Here is an 18,659-nt window from a genome sequence, read left to right as displayed (position 1 = left end):
TGCTGTAGTGAATACCTCAATCTGGGGTCTCTTATTAAAATGTGTTCTCAGAGAATAAAAATTGCTCTGAGAACATGGCATATCTATCAATAGTTGATGATATACACATGTATCTGTTCAAAACCTAATTCAAAAACCACCTCACACGTTGTAAGATCAATTTCTTTTTCCTATTCATTCAGTATTGATTTTGCACCAGAACTAAAAAGAATATGCCAATCCATACAAAATTAATAACTGTTTCCCAACTCTCTTAAAATCTGCTGGGGAAAAAAAAAGGTATTTTCATATTTTCCTGGAAAACAGTGCTGCTACGAACACTTGTGTATTCACCCAAGATTCACTCTGACACAAAGGCTCTCCTGAGTGAAGTCATCACAATGCAAATACAACATTCGGGATAACTGTTTCTTCCCCCCTCTTATTTCAGTAAGACCACTTGACTTGAATTAATTAAAAAGTTAAAACCTGATTAAAGAGTATTAAAACCCATGACAAAATTACGCAAAGCTTTGTTTTGTACCATCCATTCTTGAACTACTGCATGCTACTCAAAAAACTAAAGGTGAAAGTTTCCTCCTTTGAAGGTTGATGGCATCATCATTCATGAAATTAACTGAGCCACAGAAGAAAATAGTGTGTCTGATATTGAAGGAAAAAAATCTAATGTCTTCTGAGCACAAATGTTAAAGACAAAGACTGAACTTCTACAGAGGTTTTTTTGGGAAAAAAAAAGGTCTAACACAATCAGAGACAAGTTATGAGGAGTTTTACTGTGCTGGTAAAAGAGAAACCACTTCCAAACTGTTGGAACAGTTTTTGAAAAACAGGCGTTAAAGAATCAAGTCATAAAGAACATTAAATGCAGTTTTCCCATACTACTTGTGGGGAATAATTTTATTTTTCTCCCTAACAAAAAGCATAGCAAAAATAAAGACAATACTTCCACATTATTGGAAAAAGTGTCAGTGATTTTTCAACTCAGTGCACTTAATACAACTATACATTTGTTTGTAGCGTTCACGAAAATGTAACGCGCTCAGTTTATTCTGAAAAATCACGGACAAGAGAGTGAACTGGCTACTTCAGGTATTCTGGATGGTTTAACATACTCAGCTCCAAATATATGGCAAACAAAATTGGAAACTACAAAATAAAAATGAGCATTAATCTTCCCATTGCATTTACACCTAAAGAAAACACTGGACCAATTTTCAACAAGTTTGGGGAGAGGGGGGAGATTTGTTTTATTGCTTGGCTGTATGATGACTCCTTCTAGTCATGCTCTAAGCACATCACCATTTTCATAACTAGATGGGGGCTGTCAGTAAACCTTTGATAAAAGTATTCATATTTGATTAAACACTGAATATAAATCACAGGAAATCTTAAAGAGGAGGCCTGAACCTGAATGGCACTTCAGGGACAAAATGAGTCTATAAAGATACACTTATCACCAAATCTTAATCTGTCTCTATGAAAGCAATTCTCAGGGTAATGATCTTGCAAGATAAGAATTAGATGCCAGTCACAAGGCCATAAGCACACACCAGCTTATTAGATAGCTAACACAAAGTCTTGGAGCTGATCTAAAGAATAAACATTTGTTAGAGTGAATTTTTGTTTTGATTTTATTTCTGTAAGACTGTTTCTCAACCTGTTTTGTTACTGAATTGTAAAAAATGTATTTTCCTCTCTATTTCACAAGCTCTTACCATAAGTCAACTATGCAGAAACATAACAGACAGACAAAGAAGGTCAAACTTGCATCCTGTCTCCAGCTCAATGGCTCCCCTCCAGCCTCTTGAGTAGACTGTGTATCAGCCAACCAGGTCACCTTTAAATCATGCCTCAAAAACCATCCTGAATCAACTCTGCTCCACCCCTCTAACTCATTGGCTTTGCATAACACTAAAACATTAAGTAGCAGGATTTACTACCGCAGGAGGGTGAAAAATCCCAGCAAGGGTAGCTTATACTGTTAATCAATTCCACTGCTCAGCAGGACTGTAAATTCAAAAATCCTCAGTGAGGGATTTGAACCACAGAGGATCAGGTGTTCTCACAGGATATTGACTCACAGCAGTCCTATGGTGAAAGGAAGACCCTAGGGCATATAAATATCAAGTATGACAGGTTCCTTTTCCAGGTCCTACAGCATCTCCTGACATTGCACATACACTCTCCACTCCCTCTTTTATGTACCGTCCGCATCCAAGGAAAGCCTCACCAAGTCACAGGATGCTCTTCTCAGCTTTCACATGGCCCAAGCCAACCTGGCCATTTTGAATGCCAGGAGGAGCAGGAACCTTGATGAGAGATCTGGCAACTGCAGGAGGCTTTCAAGCTCCTTGTCTAATCATGCCTCTGGGCAGAGCATCACCAGAAGCACCCACCAGCTACTTGCACCCCTTCAAGAAGCTGCAGTTACTGTCAGGGTTATTCTGCTCTGTCCCTCTCTGGTTCCCTCTTTTTTATATTTTTGTTTTGATTTTTAACCTCCTTCTCCCATCTTACATTAATTTATTTTTACCTCCTCTTTTTTCTTCTTTACCTCTCCTGCCTTTCTTTGAGCTAGGGAATGGTGAAAGGGATGTTATTTAGTGCAGGGAAAACCAATAGGATCAGCATCTAATAGTTGATGTTTACAGAAGGTAGTATACAATTGACCTTTTAACGATACTTTCCCTGTATATCATGTTAGCCACCAATAACCCAGAGCTCAGTGATTCTGGAACCAGAGTTCTGTTCTACCCTGAAAAGAGTATTAGTATTTTGTAATTTCTCACACAGACCTGTTCCATTACTTTGACTGTCCTTTTTACCCCTCACTGCACATGCAGTTCTGCCAATACAGTCTTATAAGGTGGAAATGAGAGACAGTGGCACAAGATAAAGGCGTAACAGCAGTATAACAGATCTCTATTTCTTTCCTAATAATTCCTGGAATTCTGTTTGCTCTTTTGACTACTGCTGAACTTTGAACAGACATTTTCATTTCAATTGCAAGATCTTATTAATTACTAAATGATGGCATCTCAGAGCCCATCATCGTGTATATAATGCAAGGATTGCCTTTTTCATCCTCATCTCCCCAGTCTGCATTACTGTACATTTAGCTTAATTAAATTGCAATCTGTAATCTATTACTCATTCAATACAGCAAGGTCCTTCTACAGTCCATCATGGCTGTCTCTCCACTGTCACCACCCTGAATAACTTAATACTGTCAAACTTTTTTGCCTCATTATTACCCCTTTTCCACACCATTTATGAATGCACTGAAATGCAGGTATTTCCAGCACAGATTCCTATAGGATTCCATCATGCAAAAAGACAATTTACAGTATTTCTACATATGGACTTTTCCCCCACCTTGCTTTTTAGCAGTCATCTTCACATGTAAGGAGAACTCTCTCTTACTCCACAGCAACTCAGCTTCTTTTCAAACTTTGAGGGATGGATCTTGTCAACTATCTTTTGGAAATCCAAGTAAATAATATCAACTGGTTCTCCTGTGTCCACATGCCTGCTGATCCTTTCAAGGAACTCTAATACATAAATGACATATTATTTTTCTTCATAAAAGCCACATCAATTCTTCCTCATTTTATCATATTTATCTGTGTACTTTTTCAAACAAATTCAAATTCTGCTACTTCTTATCACCCCCATCTCTTCTGTTCTTACATTGGTCAAAAAGAACCTTAAGACTTAGTTTTTACTATCACATCCTAAAACAAGTGTTTCTCCTGCACCACCCTCTCCATTCCAGGCAATCCATATTATCTGGAAATAGATGACATTCTCATCAGTGGAATTTTGTATGCATTTCTTGGACAAGGGAAAATGTCTCAGTTCCTCATAGATCTCCTTCAGAAATAACAGTCTGCAAGTGCAACCAATTACACAGATTTTACTACATAAATCTGGACTCAAGTATCATATCCTTGAAATGAGCAGGTTGGCAAATAAAGACAATTATGTTCACAATTTTGTATTTTTCTCTATCTGATACAGCAATTTAATGATTTTTACAGCAAAAATTAATGATAACGAGAGCTAAGTAACTAGGTAACAGCCAGTATTCCAGTGTATATGAGTTAGGCTTAACAACATTATTAGTAGTCCCCTTCCCCAACATCATTTTATATAAACTGTTGTCCTATTTCCAAATTTAGGGGAAAAAAGATGGGCTTGCTCAAAGTTTTAATGAGCTGTATAAATTATGTATTGGGGATGGGGGACAGATCAGATTGATGCTATAGTTAAAGCACTGAATTTCTGCTCTGTGTTTTTATTTTAATTCTGCTAAGAGAAATGGTCTTCCAGAGAACGATTACGGCAAGCCTGAGAACTCATCAGCATATTTCAAAATTTGATTATTCAGTAACGCAAACAAATATTTTTATTGGTAAAACTGTATTTCAAAGAGTGTTAAAAATGTTGAAAGTGAATTTTATTGTAAATATCTGTAATTTACAAGTCATTGCAGTGAATGGAGCTAAGCCACTTTCTATAAAGTTTCTCAAGTTAAGACCACTCAGCATGCACACCAACTACCTAGTCTGTGCACGATCAGTTGCTTACAGAGCAAGCTATCCCACCTCCATGAGTGACAGTGGCATACTATGCTTCTGTAAAGCCCAGCATTTAATTCTGAAATCTTTCACCACTCTTATTCAACATGCAAGTGGTATTTATAGTGGTATTTTGAATACAAAATTGAAGTAAGGTATTCCTTTTATTAAAATACAGATGCATAAGTAATGTAGCCTTTTTCACACCTGTAGCCACAGCCAGCAAGAAAAGAATGGCAAGGGATGAGACTAATTTTGCCATAAGAAGGCTTGGAAACTAAGAAAAACCCTGGTTTCATGTGATCCAAAGAAACTGATATTCATATAGATGATAGAGACATTTGTTGTTACAACAACTAAGGCAATTTTGATACTGATATTAAGCTGCCTGCTTTAGGACTCACACCAAACTCTAACTATGAGATCACAACCTGAGCCAGTATCAGGGCAATCAACTACATGTACCTCTACTGAGATCCTTACGGTTTTCTCTGCAGCTTTTGGCCATGCCTGCTACCAGGATGCAACACTAACCAGACACTATATGTAATAAATGTTCAGCAAGTCCTAAATTTGATGTTCAGAAGACAAAATAAATACTCATCAGTCACGCTTAGTACATATTAACCTAACAAATTAGGTGAATTTCTTTCATGTTTCAATGCCATTAGAAATAAATCCAACAGTATAAACAGAAATAGTCACTGAATTGCTTACCAAATACTTGTATCTTTGCACACTACAAAGAAAAAAGCATTGTCAGTCACTGCTTTAAAAAAAGGACAAAAATCAACAAGCTTCTATCATGTTGCATTTTATACACTCTCCTGAGATTTATTCTCTAGGAAAAGTTACCTAAGCATTACATAAGCCCACTCCTCAGTGAAAAGGAAGCTTTCTTGGTGCTGACTAGGGCCTACCAGCAGTAACTCTTATTTTAACCCCATCACCACTCCACTGCTTCACACACTGTGTAGTTTCAAACTATGGATCAGGTGTGCATGTAGGATGATCAGAATAGCAGATACTCCATTCCCCATAATATATCCAAGTTTGGAGTGAGAACAATGAAGAATTCTTTTCTTCCAGTAATCAATGCAATACAACAGAGGATTACAATGCAACAGCAACCATTTTACCAACAATTGTTTTTAAACACTGGATGATGTGGTTTATATTAACACACACATAAACTATGTCTTTAGGTCAATTTATAAGTTTAGATAGTGAATTTTATATATAATATGTGTAATATTATGTAATATTAAATATATTATATAAATAATTATATATTTATAAAAAGTCAGTATGTTTGATATGCCAGTATGTGTTTTCCTTTTAGGTTTGCTTTTAATTTATATATAAAATACTTAAAAGCCACCAAGAATATGGTCTCAAAAAGTTTAAGGGCTACATGTCAGTCATATTACACACCATTCTTCACAAAGGTTTGCTTGAAGAGAATATCAGAATATTCTTCCTAACTGAGCATCTGAGTAATCGAGGAAAACAAGATGAAAAGCCAATAAGCCATTCTTTAACCAGTAACATTTTAGTCTGTAATAAAGTCAGGTATTACCATCATTGCCTCTGTACAGTCTTTCTCCCATCTACTTCATTTTGAGAAAACATACCCACAACTTTCAAATTTACTGAACCGTAGCAATTTGAAATGGAATGGACAAAATTCCATTTTACTTTTTATATTTTAGAGCCAAAAGGCATATTAGAGTATTTATTCCAAGCTCCAAAATTCTGCTGTTCGCGAAATTTTTACAAGCTACTCCATCCTGATACCTTGTATTTTACTAAAACATGCCTCCAAAAGGGAATTCAGGCTTGATTTGAAAATAAGGATGAAACAAACCTACTACTTTTGTTGTTTTCAAAAAAAAAAAAAGCATCTAAAATTCTGAAGTCTGACTCCAACTCTAAGCACTATTTCTAATAATACTTTCTTCTCTAGTAGATGAGTTTTAGTACCTTCTATTTTCTCTCTACAAGATGTAACGAAGTCATATCTTGTGTTTCTTTCAGAGAGGGTAAACAGATAATTCTTTCAAATATTTCCCCCCCCGCCAACAATTTTCCAGCTCTCCTTTGTTTCTATATTTTGTTTTTAAAAATGTTGGCTATTTTTAGTACCATATGGTATTTTTAGAACTAATATACATACATAAAATTATCCTACAGACTTGCTACTTCTTACATCCAAGAATCACAGTAGCTTTTCCACTGTCACACAGAAAGCTCACATTCAATTCATACCAACATGGGATTGCTTTTTTCCCCATATCCTCTAAATTCTCTTCGGTTACTACCTTCAAGGAAGGCTTATGAGTTCTGTAAATATAGCCTGCACTTCTCCCTCCCTAAATGTACACCCTTGTATTCAACTGCATTAAAGCTGATTTTGTTTGAATGCTGCTTTGCATGAATAGACTATGAACATAACACTGGAATTTAAAGAAACCACCTGGATCCAAGTCTAGTCCCCTAGATTGCATGCAACTAAGAAACAGATGTTTAGTTCAGAATAGCCTCTACAACATTCTTTACTTGCCCCTAGCCCATTACAAGCCATAAAATACAATCCTTCTTCCTCTCTTCACTCTCCTCTTCTCTCTTCTTGTTCCTTCATGAACTTAGGGGGTTTACTATAAGGGAACAAAAAGCTTAGAAAAAAAATTTTTCACCTAAAATAGCTAGGCAAGTTGAGGGCTTTACCTCAGATCTATCGCAGATCAAAATGTCCAGATGATCCTTGAAAGCAGATCGCATAAGAAAAAAGGGAATATAAAAGGGGTAATTCATCTTCTACATTTTCTTCATTACTGCCATATTGCTGGTTTTTATCATTAACATTTTATCATGATTTTATAGCTAATTCTAGATCATCAACAGGAGAACTGAACAAGTTCAGGCACAATGTCAATCTCTGTAGACATCCAGGATCTAACTCACTGACTGATCACATTTGAGAAGTTCCCTTGGTTCATGTTGCAATGCATTACTTTGGTAAAATGTGCTGCAGTATGAAGTCATGTACCTTACAAAAGTCTAAATATAATCACACCTCTACAGTTGTGAGATATGGAATATAGTGATAATTCCTAAATGTTACAGAAATCAAAGACCTGCACATATTTTTTGGCAACTGATTTTAGGGCACACAACAAAAACTGTTCTGGCTTACTGATTCCAAAATGTTTTCTCCGTAGATATGGTTTAATTTCCCCTCCACTACCAAAGAAACATCATGATTTAAACTAAATTCAAAAATACAATTTACATCAGGTTGGTTTTCTCAAACCAGCATATTCATTATAGAAATGTTCTTCCTTTCCTGTTAAGTGTTTCCATTCAAGCTTTTAAAAATTAAGAAGCAACTACTACTACATATCTGGCAACCAAGCTATAAAGACCAACATGTTATCTGAAGCTGTAGTAGAGCAGATTCAGAGAATAACTATTTCTTTTTCATGAGAACCAACTTTGGTTTGATAATATGTATAGGAGATTTAGTATTCTGAAAAACTCTAGCCTGATCAGACCTTTCTGTGGGTTTCCACCGATCTGTTTAATATATTATAAGCTCTTTGGTCTTAACCTTTGGAAAATCCAAAGACATTTATAAATATGATTAATTCCCTTTTTAAAATCGCAATCACATCAATATCAGAGTATGAAAATTGTATCCGCTATCTATCCTACTAATTTCTAAATAGTCTGTCATTACAGCTCCATAAAGCCATGCTGTGAGGCCAGGATTTTTAAACCAACAGTTCTATAATGAGTAGTTTTCAATTCACAGTATTTTATACTTCTTTAAAGAAAAATGAGCTATAGAATAATAGGGATGGAAGCAAAGGATGAACATAATTAATTTTAATTCAGTTTTTAAAAGTAACTAATAAATCCTAAAAAAACTCCAAACCTCCAAACCAAAGAAACCCCCACCACTCAAATATAAATGAATTAATATGTGGAAACATTGAATCCTAGGCCAAAACACATGTGGTGATGGATCTTCTGAAATATTTTTTCCAAAAATGCATGCTATTTCAACTATAAATTCCAATTCAACAACGTAAGACAGCTGTGTTCAGTGCCTTCCATAAAATACCTCCTGCAGCTGCCATTGGCGTTCAGAAAAAGGGTATTTACTCCACTCTAACAAAACTGATGTTATAATTAAGACAGAACTTCACAATAAGCAAGGTGAAGGCTACCAAAATATGGGCCCTTAATCTATCAACTGTTGCTACTCCCTCTTACTGCTCAATCACCATTCCTCGCTACTACTGCCTCCTGGATCTAAGCTCTGCCCCCACCTCTTCTACACATCTTTTGTGCTATCATTGCGAATGAGAACCAGAGCACTATCTGTCAATCCTCATTAACCATAAAGATCAAATGCAGTAACATATTTTAACCTATGTATAAGGTCTTGTTGCTTTGAGTGCCAAGTCTTACCTTCAACATACATATTTTATTAATTTAACCATATGCATTATATTTCCAAATGTAAAAGCAACAGAAAAATATCCATTAGCTACCTGTTTATATGATCACAAGGCTAGGAAAAAAGATAACAATCCAGTATTATTCATTTAGGACTTTTTTAAAATCTCATAACATCAAAACCTGCATCCAGTAAAATTAGGTAAATTCTGTAGGCAAATTCTTGAAGTAAGTGGAAAGCCAATGGTAAATTGTTATATACCTGTAGTTGCCATTTTGCAGAAACGGTAGCTCACTTGCCAGAAGCACGAAAGCACAAGGAGTGGGCTGTTACAAGGAATATGCATTTATGGTGGGATAAATCTGACACAGCATTGTGGTGACAATTCCCTTATTTCATCTCAGTTCCTCAAAATAAGAATTCTCAAATTAAAGAAAAGTTTCCATTTGCTCAATAGAACTGGCAAGGACAGATGAAGACAAGAACTAGTGCAGTCATAGCTAAAGACCCGCTTACTCTTTTACAGAACACTTACTCTCTAGAGTAGAAGCAGCTGTTGAGTAAGGTTAAAAAAGTACCTAGTTGATCACTGCTGCTGTCAGTGCTCCCAGAGAAATACTGCATACAAACAGCAGAAAAATAGTTCCAAAGAAGTGAAGAAAGAGAAGGAAAGAAATACGTATGCAATTCATGAAATGTTGTGATATAGGAACAAGGACTAATATTGTTCATTGAGTTCAAAGCCAAGCTAGCCAAACTCTGAATACACAAATTAACAGACAATTACATACCATTATCCTAGGCCTTACCATGAAGTTACACCAGTATTTGCTGAGGCCAGGAATGCAGAATCTGAAGAATGCTGAATCAGCCACTCAGGAGGTAAATTTCTCAGTGGCTATCCAGAGACAGAATGATGGACCAGTTTTACAGAGAAGAAGAAAAGTGGGCCTCTTCCCAAGTAAAAAAGACCCCCATGAAAATGATCAAATGTCTAGTCCATACTTTAAGGCCTGCTTTCTCAAATACTTTTGTCCTAAATCATTTTTTTTTATAAGAGAGACATTTTGATTACTAGAGTCCACTCTTATAACTGCCAGAGGAAAACAGACTGTGCATGGCAAACTCAAGTAAAAATTGTTAAGAAAATCTCAAGTAGTTTGCAAAAGATTGTAGCACAAGGTGAGGTCTCAGGAAGTATGTGACAAGCAAAGGACCAGAAGTCATGAGAGTTCAGAACTGTATTTGTGTTAGACTGCAATATGATTCACTATTCTCTAAATGAGTAGCAGGCAGGACTGATACTCACACTTTAACTACCAAATAATGACTCAAGAGCATTAACAGAATCCAGAGATCTGCATTATCTTCCCAAGTAAATAGGGATCTAATGTAGATCAAGTTTAAGAACTAATTTAGAGTGTGTGTATGGAAGGTAGAAAAATAATCAGTCTGCCCTATACTACTTCACAAAGGAAATGAGGACAAATTATCAAAATCAGAGGGTATTGAGCAAGATATGCACAAAAGAAAACTAGCATTTTGGCCCTTTAACAGATCCCTGCATGATCATATCTTTACAAAGGTAAAACTCAAGATTCTGCATCTGGAGAAAGGCAAAGGTCAAATCAGTCTACAAGAATGTGATACTAAAACTGTAAATATTTATTCAGCACACATGGAAACATTTAACCAGATGAACATCAACATCATATTTATTATTTCCTGATGAGAAAACTGCTTTCGTTATGTCCTTTTAACAAAGGGCAAATAGTTGAGAGCTGCCACAGTTCAACTCCTCCTGGGAAGCGGCAGGGTAAAACATTTAAATTTTACTGATAGTGCTCTTCATATTCCTGACAGCAAAAATGAAAATAATTAATTAAATGATTAAATGAAATGATTAAGTGAAATTAATCAAGAAAGCTTCAAAAGCATCACAGTTACACAATCCTTTAAAATAGCAGAGGATGTGAAAGAAGGGTACTCTTTTTCACCACTGAAACTAATAACAAGAGAAATGAGGAAAGAGACACAATATCTCATTTTCTCAGCAGCTAGGAAAAAGTTTTGCAGATGTTTCAGGTGCATCAGCCAAGGTGAAACTCTATTTAACATCTCTGTGATGCTAAACTAGCATCAACTTTAGCATCAACTGGCATTCTTTTGTGAAAAAGCTGCCTGTCTTTTAGAATATGCCAGTAAAATACAGTATTCTAAAACAAAGTAATTGATTTACTTTTCTGTACTTGTGCGTCTCTATACTCCAATGTTCCATAATTAAAATGTGGGTTATTTGCAAATGTCATAGTTCTGAAATTGTAGCTGACTGAACTCTTCCCCACCATCAGTTAAAATATATCTTCTAAAGAAACATCATGATAAAGGTGACCAATAGGCATTTAACTGCAAATAGACCACACAACCAGCAAATGATCATTGACTAATAAGTTATGTCCATATCACTTATAAATTTCAGTAGTACCAGTTAACCCTAAATTAACAATGATTATTTATTTATCACATCCTAGCATCTTACGTGGCTCTCTCACAATCTTTCTCCGCACCAAAAGCTCATTGTGACTCCACTTTATGATGACCCATGTGAGGACAACCATTGTTGGTAACAGTTGAACATCAGTCTAGCAACTCTGTGAAACAGTTTTAATTATGGCTCTCACAACCTAAAACATATTTAGACTAAAAAGACAAAGTAATTTTCCATGATTTGTCCAAAGTGAACACAGCTTATGCTTTTTTTTTTTTTTTTTTTTTACATAAATAGCATGCAAAAATACAGTAAGGGTATCATCACAGACAGCAAGGCTTAAAGAAGTCAGTAGACGTGCCCGTATGTGACTGAATAACTAATATTAAATGCACAGAAATACTGTGTTTAATTCAACTAGATCAATGTATTACTATTGGAGAGTTTTGAAAGAAATAACCATCTAAGCTGACTTTGTTCTTTAAACTTAAATCAACTTAAATACATTTCAAGATTCCTGTTATTCAATACTTAAAGATGCAGATAACATGACTAACAAAAAATTACCTCAAATACCCAGTTTATATTGTATTTAACACCAGTCTGTTATCTCCATTTTCCCTAAACTGAATTCTAATCCTATTCACATTTATTCTACAGATGCAAAACAAAATAAATCCAGAGAAAAAAAACACACGTGCTTTCAGAGTTGAAGAGTCTGTTGGTCTCCTTTCATGCTTGTCTGTATACATTCTTCACATAATAAAGTGAAAAATAATTTGGAAACACAAAGTTACCACTGCAAAAAGCAGAAGTACTGCAGGAAAACTTTAGGGAGTATAGCATACAAAACAATTTTTCATTTTCAGGCACAGTACCTGAGACCAATTTTAGAATGGCTAGATGTCAAGCCAACAGCAACTCTTTATTACTGAACCAACTCTATAACAAATACTGCATTTTAATTATATACGTAAATTTGCAATTAAACCATTATCATCTGAGTGCTGAAACTGTGTCAGCATGTATGCTTGCCTCTGGTCTATTTCAATTCCTTTTTAACAAAATACATTTTATAGAATGTATAAAGAACATCCTAAAATGTTTTGTTCCATCAAGATCTGTTCTTGAGTTTGATGTTGTGCTTTTCAGTAAAATTTCAGAGCTTGAAGTGAGACCTGAAGTAAAACGATTCTGCGACAGATAGCATGTGTAATGTCAACCATAGCAGATGACAACTGTGCAGTACGAAACCTTGGCAATTAACTAAAAAGTATATTAAATCACCTATATAATACTGCATTTTTCTGTTCAACTGTTAAGCATTTTTAATCAAATAGTAAAATAATAACTACTACACAACAACAATACTAAGCATGTTTTATCTGTGAGCATGATTTTTCGTGTCTGAGTTCATCCTTCCTAGAATCAAAAATTTCAGGGCTAATTCTCTATATACAATTAGGTACAACACTGACAATGACAAGTAGCATTACTAGTTATGGAACAACTTCTCACAATAACAGGCATTATTTCCAGTAGTCAGAGTTCAAAGAAAAAGGCCACCATACTTGAAATATTTCTTTCTAATGAAATTAATGACAAATCCATATTAATTGCTTCAATGATGACTGTCATATAGGATAGCTATAGGACAGGATCTTGCTCAGCTTACACATACATTTGAAGTAAGCCATGCTACACAGATGGGCAGCTGCCTTTATTTTAGTTTCATTGCAGGACCCAAACACAATTCCTCCCTTGAAAACAAAAAAAAAACAGAAGTTCCCAATCAGCAGACTTAAGTGTTTAAATGTATCTGGAATGTTGTTTCTAAACTTGTCATCTGGATTTCGCCAGTAAGTTATGTAAACTGTTGTAAAATTACTAACTGAATCCAAACTGTATAAGAGAAAGCACAGTAAAAGTTTTTCTACAAATTTAGCCTAGCCCATCAGCTGCTAAATTTAATTTGCATCTATTTTAAGACAAAATTCTCTAGAACAAAACTCGAACTTCATTTCTGGAGTTTAACATGACCTTAAAACAACATAAAAAAGAATAAGGAATTTTAAAAGTGGAATACAAATATTTTGTTAAGTTAATCATAAGTATGCAGGTATAGTACTGAGTACAATCTATGGACTCATACAGTTCAGCTATTTTAAATGTTTATTAATCATTTCACAGTTCTAAAACGCAATGTATGTATAGGTCAGTTAAGTTAGAGACAGCCATGACAAGTCAGTTTGAAGCCAAGTTCTGCACTGGGTACAGAGGTGTTAGACTGGCTAGCAATTATATTCAGGATTCCCAAAATGTAGCAAGATTTGTAGCATTTACTTCCAGGATGAGGGTCTGGGTTATAGCATCTTTAAAATCAGTGTAGACTAGCATTCAAATACAGAGACACAGGTCAAAACAAAACAGAAAGAGAATTCATAAAGATAAGTCTATTTGTAGATAATGTCTATTCATGCCAGAGGAAAAGAGCTGGTTAAAATATCATAGCGTGATCTTCCATATTTGCTTTTCCTACAACCCAAAGTCTACTCTTTTTCATGCATTTCGAAGATTCAAGCCATGATTCAAAAGCTCTACTTTTTCGGTACAGCTGTCAGCTTAAATCTTTAGAGTTAATTATTTTGACAGTCCCTATACCCGAATGCTCAGAAAGTCAGCCATAAGGTTTTTTTTTCAATATGGAACTGAAGACTTTCGCTCGCACAAGTAGGTGTACATGAGAAAAAGATTCTGAACTGCTTATGCTCTTTTATTCTTGTGATCAGGCTCTCCTTTGTCCATACTCTTAAAAATATGGCACCTAAGTTAATTAAAAAATAAAATAGAGCAAAAACAGTTTCTAGTGTTTATTTTTCTTCCAGTGGCCACAGTATGATTTCCTCTACTTAAAAGTTCGATAACATGCAATACCTGGAATTGCATAGACCACTCGTACATCAGTTATAGCTGTTCAAGCTATGTTATCAGACAGTATCTGCCCATTTAAAAAAACCTATCTTATTTTGGCTTGTAGAAACAGCATGATTAGCACATCATTCTACTACAAATCAAATTAGCATTATTTAAAAAAACAAAACAGCATTGTACTACTTAAGTGATTAAAACCATGCCATTTCCATACTCAGGGCAAAGAGAGGGCTATCTGGGATCTCTAATATGTAAGCGGTCTGGAAAAGTAAACATTGTAACCAGAGCTGATACTTCAGATCTGTAATATAAATCTAGTTTTCTTATGACATACGACTTCTTATACAGAAATGAATTTATTTTCCTTGTTTTCGCATTAACTTTCAAAGATAAGTGATAAAAAATTCTTACAATACTGAGGAACAAAACAGTTATGAAAGAACTATCTTACAATAAAAGTAGCATAAACTATTGGCATGAAGAAGAAACCAAGTTCTGTATCAATATCTGAGCTTGTTAGTGCACGTTTACAGGTTTTCTATACCATTCTCAAGTGAGCATTTTGGTGCAGCACATAAATTCTATGTAACAAGTATAGAATGTTTGCTTTTATCCTGACCACAATAAATACACTATTTTCAATCACTAAAATGAGTCTCCAGGCCTTTATGTTCCCATCCCCGGATTAAAAAATAGCTTCATGAGGCGTTAAAGCATGCATTGCGGGTTGCAGGCTTTCGTTTAACAAGAGAGGAGAAAGAGGGTGGCAGAAAAGATGAGCTATTCGGAAAAGAGACCAAGTCCCATGCCTGCGAAACCAGAAAATTCCCCTATCGCCTAGCACAACCTCCTCGAGCCCGCTGCATGAAGTTGGCTGGGCATCGCCAACCTCACCGCAAGCCAGGCACAGGAAAAAGGCCTCTGCCACTTCATCCTCCTCCCGCTCCCTTCCTCTCCCCTCATCCCGCCGCCAGATCTATTCTTCTTTCAGTCCCCCCGCAGCCTCGCAGCGGAAGAGCGGCGGCAAAAGTCCCCGCCGCTCCCCCCATCACATCTCCCAGGGCCTGTGACAACAACCCGCTCCCGCTCGACGCGGGGCAGAAACCCCCGGGGCCCGGGACTGCCTGCGGGGAGCGCTGCCCCCACCCGCCACCTCTCCCGCGGAGGAGGCCGCTCTCTGCCGCTGCCCGGCGGCCCTGCCCCGCCAGGCCGCGGCGGCGGCGGGGCAGTCCGCGGTTGCCGCCCCCTCCGCGGGCGAGGCGGGCGCAGCGGGAGGGGGCAGGGAGGGCGCCGGGGCCCTAGGGCCCCGCCCGCTCCCCGACCTCGAGGGGCAGCAGAGGGGAGGGGGTTACGCACCTCGCTATTAAAGGCTTTCACGGCCTCCATGTCGCGGCGGAGGCGGGAGCCGGGCGGCTGCTCTCCGCTGATGGCGGCTGCGCCGGGCCGGGCCGGGCCGCGCACGGGAGGGGGCTGGTCGCGGTCTGTGTGTGCGTCTTCCTCAGGGGCCGCCAGGCCTGCTCGCCATGGCGGGTGGCGCAGGGGGCGGGCGCGGAGGGACGCGGGCCCCGCTCGTTTCCGTGCCCCCCGGCAGCGCGCGGCCTCCTCGCCCCGCTTCCCGCCCGGCGGCGCCGACGTCCCCTCCCCCGCTCGGCTCCGCTCGGCCGCGCCGGGAGGAGATGGAGGAACAACACGCAGCAGCTGCGGCGCGGACGCCAATATGGCGGACACACGGGGGCTCCTCGCAGCGCAGCTCCGAGAGGAGCCGAGAGCGGCGGAGGCGGCTAGAGCGCCGCCTGCCGGTGCAGCGCCTGCCCGCACAGCGCCTGCCCGCACCATAGAGGCGCTGCTCGGATGTCGGCCCCGGCCCGCCCCTCCCTACTGGGAGGCCGCAGCGCCGGCCCGCCTAGGCAACAGCGCCCCCCGGCGGCGCGGCGGCCCCCCCAGCCGTGCGGAGCCGGGGGGGAGGGGGGGGCCCACCCTCCGCTAACGGTTGCCGCGCGGCGTGCGCGCTTGCAGGCATACTGCTGTGAGGGCCGCGTCAAGTAAGCATAAACTGAAGGATTAAAGAAAATAAGCCGAAGTTCCATGACGTTAAAACTTCATATTATTAAATAGCTGAGGTAGATTGAGGGCTTCTCTGGACAGCGTTTTTGTTATGTTTTCAACCGAAGGCCAGATCACGTAAGCAGAAAGCTAGCTGTGGGAGGAAGGTGACTGCTTTCGGCACTGTTTCCTCCTTGCACCTAGCTGGTAAAGCTTTATCCCCAGGCACTGGGGGAGATAGGCTACAGTCAGGATACAGCAGCCTTGGGCCCACAAACCTGCAGGAAGCTGAGAAGAAATAAGGACACTTATAAAGTTTAGTATTTTGTAGCACCCTATTTGTTCAGGTCCCCTCCCCCCCCTCCAAAAAAAGACATTTTGTAAGTTGGAAGAAATACAATAGGGAAGAGAATCATTTGGACATGAGGGGTTTTAAAAAAAAGCAATTAGCAAAAAATATCAAGAGGAAAGGAGAAAAACTAAATCACAAGTTCAAGTGCAGTTACTACATAAATATTAGAACTTGACAATCAAACCAACACCAAAAAAATTCCAATCCAGTGTCAAGCTTACTGTTTTATTACTAACTGCTTATTTTCAGGTTGTTTCTGATATGAAAATAATAGCTAAAACTATTGTTACCCAGAGTTTTCCAGTAGCTGCTAGTGAAGTCCTACAATGATTTCAGCTATACAAAATACCCATTTCTGCTTACAGCACAACACAACTTACCTGAGCTAACAAATCAAAACATTGGCTTTATCAAACATGAGTACTTGCTTTCTTGAACCAAAAAGTCTGACATGAGGCCAATCTTTATCAGAGCTCAAAAGCATTTAGAATAAAGCCTTAGATTTATCTTTAGTTGCTATTTTTCAGAGTACCATTGTCTTTTCAGTGCTACACACAGAAAAGCTGTGCTAGTGAATTAAATTCCAATCCAAGTTGTGCTTTATTTTCCAGTAGATTCTAGACCATTCTTAGGATAGACAGTACAAACCTACCCTCATTGAGCACTCCTCAAACCTGAGCCATAAAGAGTGTCCATGCCAATTAATACTCCTGTTACAGGCCCTCCCCTCCAACCCCTCCCCCAAAAACTTTACAAACAAGGTACCTTAGAATTTAAGATAAACCCAGAATTTAAGGCAGACCTAATATCTTATGGAAACACAACTTCAAGTAAGGAAAGATTAAGTCTTGTCACAGACAAAATTGGAATTTTTTCCAACAGGCCCACTTAGAGAGAAGGCCCATGTCTAGCAACCAATATTGTTGCAGTGTCAGGCCACCAGGATGGTCAGGGGGCTGGAGCAATCACCCTATTAGGGGAGCCTGAGGGAACTGGACCTTTCAGATTGGAGAGGAAACAGTACTGGGGTTGGAGGGGGACCTGCTGGCAGCCTTGCAGTATCTACAAGGTGGTTACTGAATGACTGAGTAAGGCTCTTTAACAGAGGTACGCAGCAGGAGGGCAAGAGACAGTGGTCATGAATTGAAACAGGGGAGGTTCTGACTCAAGGATTTAAAAAAAAACCAACAACAACAAAAAAAAAACAAACACGAAGACTGTCGAGCATTGGAACAGGTTGCCCAGAGAAGTTATGCAGTCTCCATCCTTTTTCAAAACCCAATGTGACAGAGTCCTGAGTAACTGAGTCCGAGCTCACAGCTGTCCCTCCTTTGAACAGGAAGTTGGAAGGTAGCTCAGGAGCTCTCAGTCCAAGCCAAGTAACACTGTGATTCCATGAACTGCATAGCTCAATTTGGCAGTCTTCTGCCAGCAAAAGGACAGAACTGGCCCTCTCTTCACAGATGATTTAAGAGGAGGAAGGACAAGGTGCCTTTGCTCCTCTTCTGTTCTTTCTTTTCTTTCACAGGAAAAGGGTAAATAAGATGCGAAGATGTTCAAATTATTGTAGAGGCTTTACATGGGATTCATTACATTACATCAGTAATTGGCAAAACTATTGGCTTTATACTCATTTGGAAAGCTTTCTTAAATAAATACTGCAGTTATGAACAACCCTTCAGGATCTGGTAGCTTTCCTTTTAGGTGAAATTGAAGCAGGTCTGTTTTTGCCTATTAAAACATATGGAATACCACACAAGAAAGTTTTGTGAAGACTTTTTTGAAATAGCCCTCAAAGTG

General features: G+C 38.5%; 1 protein-coding gene across 3 annotated transcripts in view; it reads right to left on the bottom strand.

Moving 5' to 3' along the window:
* SCAF8 (SR-related CTD associated factor 8) overlaps window positions 1-15,999 on the bottom strand; it is a 107,992-nt gene extending 91,993 nt beyond the window's left edge. Inside the window, exon 1 of one of the 3 annotated variants that reach the window (XM_067293590.1) lies at window positions 15,821-15,999. In XM_067293590.1, the coding sequence (XP_067149691.1) occupies window positions 15,821-15,850 (30 nt within the window). In that variant the 5' untranslated portion in view covers window positions 15,851-15,999. The remainder of the gene's footprint in view (window positions 1-15,820) is intronic. The other 2 variants (XM_067293589.1, XM_067293588.1) reach the window with 2 other exon arrangements.
* Between the last annotated feature and the right edge of the window lie 2,660 nt (window positions 16,000-18,659).

This window comes from Apteryx mantelli, chromosome 3 (genome assembly GCF_036417845.1).
Source record: "Apteryx mantelli isolate bAptMan1 chromosome 3, bAptMan1.hap1, whole genome shotgun sequence".
In the NCBI taxonomy this organism is placed as follows: Eukaryota; Metazoa; Chordata; class Aves; order Apterygiformes; family Apterygidae; genus Apteryx; species Apteryx mantelli.
The sequence above is the reverse complement of the archived record's forward strand: the minus strand, read 5'-3'. Positions and strand labels throughout refer to the sequence as shown.